The sequence below is a fragment of the Mus caroli genome, chromosome 3 (assembly GCF_900094665.2).
Source record: "Mus caroli chromosome 3, CAROLI_EIJ_v1.1, whole genome shotgun sequence".
In the NCBI taxonomy this organism is placed as follows: Eukaryota; Metazoa; Chordata; class Mammalia; order Rodentia; family Muridae; genus Mus; species Mus caroli.
The window spans coordinates 115,571,969-115,579,351 of record NC_034572.1 but is presented as its reverse complement, the minus strand read 5'-3'; the positions used below and the strand labels follow the sequence as shown (position 1 = coordinate 115,579,351).

The following is a 7,383-nucleotide window of genomic DNA, read 5'->3' as shown; positions in this document are numbered from 1 at the left end:
GAGAGACACATACACAGAGAGACACACAGTGAGAGACCCAGAGAGACACACCGAGACACAGAGACACCCACAGAGAGAGACTATGTGACTGGGTTGGGTAGAGCAAGGCCCAGAGAACTGCTTTTGGATTATTTGAAGATGACAACATTCAGTTCTGACCTCTAAAGGAAAGAGGAAAAACACAGCTGGCCCCAGTTGGTGCTAACTCCCACTATGTTCCCTCAGTGCCACAGATTCCCAGGTCTGGAGGTTGCTCCCACCCTATCCCCACCCTTACTCTGTACCCAGCAGGGCAGGTGCCGGTCACAGTGGTTTACTGAGATTTTTTTCCTCTTTCTTTGTTAATGAGAACTGACTTGGCATTTAATAAAATCTTATTTATATAAGGGTTACGTGTACACAAGAAACAACCCAGGAGAAGGGCCAGCCGAGCGTCCCCCCATCCCCACCCCCAGGCCGGAATGACAGTGGCTGTGCGCCAACCAGCTGCAATAACAGCCAGGCCACAGAGGCTAGCCATGTTCCTCCAGGGGGCCATGGGGTCTGCCCTGGCCACCCTGTGCCTGCCTGGGGATCATTTTCCTAAAACCACTCCAGGATGGGAACAGGAAACAATGAAAGCAAAAATCTCATTTAATGCTTGCTATTTCTTCTAAGTTCTTTATTAGTTATTTATTTGCTTTTAATGTTTAGCTGCCCTGTTCGTTTGGACCGGGGAAGGCACATTTCAAGGGCACCAGACGACTAGACAGGGTGTTTACAGTTTGCTAGGAGCTCACGAGTTCTACTTTACCAGCTCTTTCCTCATTGAAGCAGAAGCAGGACCGAAGAGGACAGCGGGCAAGGAGGTTGGTGCAGGTCACCCACTGCCTCCCACTGGGGGGTTTCCTCTGCCCTGTCCACCTTTGCCTCCCTAGCTCTCTTTAAGAGAAAGGGTGGGCTGAGCACTCCAGAAGCTCCGCACCGGCGTTCTTGAAGCCCAAAGGTGTTTGGGTTACGCATAGTACTGTTACGTCTATAGAAACTGAGCTTGTAAAGTCAAATGCCTTTGTTCAGGTTGATAATTTTTGACCCTGGCTGGAATTTGGAATTATCTGCAAAGATCTTGAAAATACCCAAGTAACCTGTACTGTACTAACTGACTCAGGATCTCTGAACTCTGGGGCTCGAAGTGGGCCTTGGTTTTTTGGTGTTTTGTTTTGTTTTGTTTTGTTTTTCTTTTTGAGATAGGGTCTCATTTAGTGTAGCCTGGCCTTAAACGTCTCCTGTAGCCAAGGGTGACCTTAAATTCCTATCCTTGTGCCTCCAACTCCCCCACACACTGGAATTACAGGTGTACACTACTGTGGTTAGTTTTTTTTTTTTTTTTTTTTTTTTACAGTGCTGGAGATCAAACCCAGGGCCTACTAGGCGTTTTAGGCAAGCACTCTCCAACTGCTGTTAGCCTGAAAAAGTCCCAGGTGAAGATGAACTTCTTCACACCATGGCTGTTGGAGGTAAATCCAAGAGAGGCTAAGCCATGGAGAGAATCCAGCCACCTGATTTGTTCTGGGCTTCCCCAACTCATTATGCAAATGTGTGTGTGTGCGTGTGTGTGTGTGTGTGTGTGTGTGTGTGTGTGTGTGTGTGTGTGTTTGTGTATAAGAGAGAGACAGAGAGAGACAGAGACACACAGAGAGAGGGGAGGGAGAGAAACAGAAAGAGACACACAAAGAGACACGGAGAGACACATACACAGAGAGACACACAGTGAGAGACCGGTATCCCCCTCCCTACATAAGTAGCTGTTGAAGCTTCCCCCCAACCCCCCCCCCCCGATCCTGTGTTCTGCTAAGCTGAGGGCTGCTGCTCTCAGGGACAAGTGTGTGCTGAGCTCTATCTGCTGGGGAGCTTTGAATGGGTTGGTTGGATTGTTTGTGAGCTGAGTGAGAGTAGGAGACTCATTGTTGGCGCCATGGCCTTTGCTCAGTCTCAGCCGGTACCTGCCGCAGCTGAACAGCACAGGTATGTCTAAGTAAGTGAGAGAGACTAGTAAAATTCTGATTTCTAAACCCAATGAAAGGCAGAAGAAAGGTATTGACTAGGAATGGCCCCCATGTGTTTGGATGCTTTGCCATAGGGAATGGCGCTATTAGGAGGTGTGGCCTTGTTGGAATGGGTGTGGCCTTGTTGGAGGAAGTGTGTCACTGTAGGGGCCAGCTTTGAGGACTCCTGTGCTCAAGCTATGCCCAGTGTGGAATCCAGTCTCCTCCTTGCTGCCTTCAGATCAACTCTCAGCTCCTTCTCCAGCTCCAGGTCTGCCTGGACACTGCCATGGAAGTGTGCCATCATGATGCTAATGAGGACACTGACACTGTAAATGGGCCCCAGTTAACTGGTGTCCTTTAAAAGAGTTGTCTTGGTCATAGTGTCTCTTCAGCAACAAAACCCAAGCTAAGAAGGTTTTCTGGTCTTGTTTAATAAGTAAACACCCAGTTCAGTGGCCCCAGCAGGGGCTTAGGTTTGTATCTTGAGTGTCACACAAAGGTCCATCTGTTAAAGGCATGCTCTCCATCTTGACACTAGTGGAAATGGTGGATATGTAAGGGATAGGGCCTAGTAGGAGATCTTTGGGCCATCAGAAGGTCTGCCACTGAGGGGCATGTTGGGAACTCCAAGGCCTCTGCTTGTTCTCTTTTGCTTCCTGGCCGAGAAATGAGTGGGTCGTTCCATTGTGTATTCAGCCACGATGTGCTGCCTCATTACTGGACCCAAAATGATGAGTCCCATCCAACACAGACTGGAATCTCTAAAACTGTGAACCAAAGAAAGCCCTGTCTCCAAAGGATTGGGGCACATGTTATGGTAATGCAGGACTGACTAACACAAGGTCTAGTCACTAACGGATAATTTTGTCCAGATGCAGTCTATTTTGTCTCTACCCAGGACTACGTGAACTGAAGATGGTGCTGCAGAGGAGGCAAGGGTTGCTCTTGGAGTCTGCTGGAGGACAGAGATGTTCTGGTCACAGGCTGTTAGTTCTCTCTGCAGTACGGAAAACATCAAGACCATCTCTGAGGCCCTAGGCTTTTTGTGGTGGCCTCCTCAGGTCCTGATCCCTTTTACCTACTTTGGAGACCCGCCCAATGAGCTGGGGAAATTGCAGAGTAACTCCCAAAGGAAATTCAAAATAAACTCTGCCAGAACCTGTGAGGCCTATTTTATTTTGATTCATTTTAAAGAATTCATCTGGCTTCTTTCCTTCTCCTTTCTTTTTCTGTGTATTATATCCCCAAAGACAAGGCCTCCTGTGTCCTAGGTTAGCTGAAGATGATCATTAAAGTCTGGCATTCCTGCCTATACCTCCTAAGTGCTGGGATTACAGATGGTTATGTGTGCTGTGGAGATAACCCTGGCTTTGTGCATGGAAGGCAAACACTCCTACCAACTCAGCAACAACCCTGTTTCCAGCTTAAAGAAGCTGAGAGAGAGAGAGAGAGAGAGAGAGAGAGAGAGAGAGAGAGAGAGAGAGAGAGAGAGAGGAAAGAGCATTAAAGAGCAAGAGAGAGGGCTAGAGGAAGGGGGAGAGAACGAGAGTGAGAGAGAGAGGAAAGTGTACATTTTCTGAGATTTGAGAAAACAGCCATGAAAACAGCAAAAAATGTAAATACCATAACCAACAAATAACTTTAGAATATCTTAATATCTTAGTGATTGACATTCCTCATGGCACAGGTTCAGAAATTAAAATATAGGCAAAAGGACACATACAATGGGGCTGCTAGAAACAGTCTAACTTTTCTAAAAGAGTCTAATGAATACTACAAAGTGTGGCTTCTAGGGACCACCCCCCCATAAGAATCTCCTAAGGATTGAGGCAGCTCCCCACCAGCAGGGCTGGGGACTTGAACTTGCGTGTTTCAGCAACCTCTGACTATTCCATACATCTTAAAGTTTGACACCTCTGTGCTCCACCATACCCTTCTAGCAAAAGGAGACATTCATGGACTTTGGGAGTCTGGATGGCTCTAGAGCAGAAGGTTGGCTTAGCATTCCCAAATGTTGAGATTATGAACTTTTCTATTTTGTTTTTCTATCTAGAAATAGCACCTTTGGGAGTCAAGAGCAGTTCCATAGGAAAGAATTTGAATCCCTCCCTCATTTGTTAAAATGTAGGAAAGCTTTGCACAGTTTTTTTTTCTCTCTCTCTACTTTTTCCTACTATTTTATACACAGGTATGTCCAACCTATGGCCCACAGGCTGCAGATTCCAAGATAGCTATGTAGGAATCCCAATACACCTGTAGATGACAATGTCATGTTACAGTGTCAAAAAGTTGGACACCCGGGAAGTATCATACGTGTTGCCTAGATGAACACTGGGACCAGGACAGAGTCAATGCCTTGCCTGTAACCACGAGCAGGGAACTCACTAGTCTGCAGAGGATGGAGAGCATTCTTTTCACGTTTGGCGTGGATGTACACCTACCCCATCACATGCCCAGGGGTAAACTAACTCCTTTCCCTTGCTGCTCTTTCTAGAAGAACTAGGGTTCTGGAGTATCCTCAAGGCTTGCCACGAGCATCAAGCACACACCTGCCTTAATGTCAATTCTTCAATGGCATGCCTGTTCCCAGGAGTCGCCTCCCAAGCAAGATGCACGGAACCCTTTCCTTACCACACGGAAGAGTTTGAAGAAGTCCACATCCGCATACAGAGTGTCTTCTATCCACTGTAGGGTGACCTGGGAGAGGGGACACAGGGCATCGCGTACCGTCTGTGCCCCCCGACGCTGGCTGAAGATGATGAAGCGCTGCAGGAGGGCCTCGCTGCAGGCAATGTCTGTCAGTTCCAAGTCTGGGACCCCATAAGCAAACTGCAGGGAGGAGAAAAGATGCTGGAGAACTCCTTGTAGGAAAACATTACCACTCTCCTGAACATTACCACATCCTGCCGAACAGACCACATCCCACGGCAAAGGGACAGAGCAGACGGAGCATGTCTACTAACTAGTTGGTTTAACACACACAGATTAGCTGGGTGGCGATAGTAGTGCATGCCTTTGATCCCAGAGGCAGGCAGACCTGTGAATTAGAGGCCACCCTGGTCTACAGAGGAAGTTTCAGGACAACCAGTGCTACACACAAGAAAAAAATAAAAACAAACAAAACTTCAAAACTACAGATTAACTTAGGTCATCTGGGTGGGTTTAATGTCATATAAGGGTACGTGACGTTGGGAGGAAGCAGAAGAAAAGCTGTGTGGGTACTGTGCTGTGAGAAAGGAAGGCTTGGCAGGCCATTGCTTGTCTTGCACATGGAGGGAACCTCCATCCAAGGAGTGTGTACAGTCTGCTAAAGGTGGCTAAGATGAGAAAATAGGTTTTCCTTTAGACATCCCAGTGAAGAATGTGACTTACTTAATGGCACCTTGACTTTCAGATTCATTTATTTTTATTTATATGAGTACACTATAGCTGCCTTCAGACATACACCAGAAGAGGGCATCAGACTCTGTTACAGATGGTTGTGAGCCACCATGTGGTTGCTGGGAACTGAACTCAGGACCTCTGGAAGAACAGTCAGTGCTCTTAACTTCTGAGCCATCTCTCCAGCCCATGACTTTCAGACTTCTGATCTGGAGAGTCATAAGAGAATAAACCTGTGTTGCCTTAAACCTTCAGGTTCTTGGTCTCCTGGAGTGTGTCATCTGTTACAGCAATAATAAAAATGCAAACCCTACCTCAAACCTTACTTTATCAGAAAACTTTGTGGCGATTTTGAGCTCTCCTTGGAAGAAGATGCTAAGATGCCATCAAAGCCTTCTCCCAGTGGCTGAAGTGGAGGAGTAGTGAAAACATCTACAGTGACATTGACCAACTTCTTCTCACTAGAATTACTACATAAACATAGAAGATGGCCAGATCAATTTGGTTTTTATTTTGTTATTGTTATTTTTGCTTGATTATTTGAGGCAGGGTCTCACTCTAGCCCAGGCTGACCTGGAACTTATTCCATAGCTTAGGTCATTTTCCTGTCTCAATCTCCTGACGTTACAGAAGCAAGCCACCATACCTGACACAGTTAAATATGAATTTCAGCTACACAACAAATAACTTTTAGTATGTCTCAAATAAATTCCAAAGGGAGCATAATTATGCTGAATTTTTTGTGATTCTCTAAAATTTAGCATTAAATATATAACTTGTATTTTATCCACAATGCTTGGCCTAGATAGCACACATCCCACACCCCTTAGAAGCTCACAGCCAATGGCTTGGAGCACCATGACTATGGTGCCCTCCACAACTAAGATGGAAAGGAAGAGGTCCCAACCCTGGTCAAGGCTCCTTAGTCACCTGGAGTGTTGCCTGCACCCAGCATTCCAGATTCTGTACCATGGAACAAATTCATAAAACTAGTCCCCGAAGACACCTTTTAACTCCTAATCACACAGACCTCCACACTGGAAAACAGAGCAGGCCCAGACTCTGCCACCCTCACAGAAACATGGAGGACACACTGGTCCCTCCATGAGGCATAGGCTGATGGCCGATCAGCTGTTGATGATCAGTCTGGAGGTCTGCAGTAGGGGTGTTCCCACAGATCATTCTGCCTTTGCCCCCACCTCATTTTGTATCTCTGAGAAAAACCCCATCTTCTTTCTAGCCAGAAGGTGAAACCATTTTCATAAGCTCACTTTGTCTGGTCCTCTCATACTGCAGAGGAAGGAGCTGATGAAAGGGAACTAGGCAACGGCACCCATCCATAGGGATTATTAGCTAATGTCCTAGTTTTCTTTCCACTGCTGGGATGAAACTCCATGACCAAAAGTAACTGGAGGAGGAAAAGGTTCACAGTCCATCATGAGGGGAAGTCAGGACAGGAGCTCAAGGCAGGAAGGAGGTAGGAACTGGGGCAGGGGCCATGGAAGAGTGCTGCTTACGAGCTTGCTCTCCATAGTTTGCTCCATAACTTTCTTTTATACCCCAGGACCATCTGGCAATCCCAAGGATGCTATTGCCTGCAGTGGGCTGGGCCCTTCCACATCAATCAGCAATTAAGAAGATGCCCCACAGGCTTGCTTACACGCCAATATGATGGAGACTGTCTTCATTAAGGTTACTGTTGCTGTAATGAAACACCATGACCAAAGCCACTTGAGGAGGAAAGGGTTTATCAGGCGTATGCTTCATCTTCACTGTGTATCACTGAAGGAAGTCAGGACAGGGACGCAAACAGGGCAGAGACCTGCAGGCAGGAGTGGATGCAGAGGCCATAGAGGAGTGCTGCTGACTGGCTTGCTCAGCCTGCTCTCTTTTAGAACCCAGGACCACCAGCCCAGGGATGGCCCCACCCACCATGTGCTGAGAGTCCTCTTCATCAGTCACTAATCAAGAAAAT

General features: G+C 47.0%; 1 protein-coding gene and 1 long non-coding RNA gene across 2 annotated transcripts in view; one reads left to right on the top strand and one right to left on the bottom strand.

The window, feature by feature from the left end:
- Positions 1-7,383, bottom strand: part of Abca4 (ATP binding cassette subfamily A member 4) — a 150,092-nt gene that overhangs the window by 120,378 nt on the left and 22,331 nt on the right. Inside the window, 1 exon segment of the mRNA XM_021157524.2 lies at positions 4,659-4,856. Coding sequence (XP_021013183.1) covers positions 4,659-4,856 — 198 coding nt within the window.
- Positions 504-3,189, top strand: LOC110290782. The gene is made up of 3 exons (XR_002377510.2): positions 504-848; positions 1,382-1,496; positions 2,926-3,189. It is a non-coding gene; the product is annotated as an uncharacterized LOC110290782 (long non-coding RNA).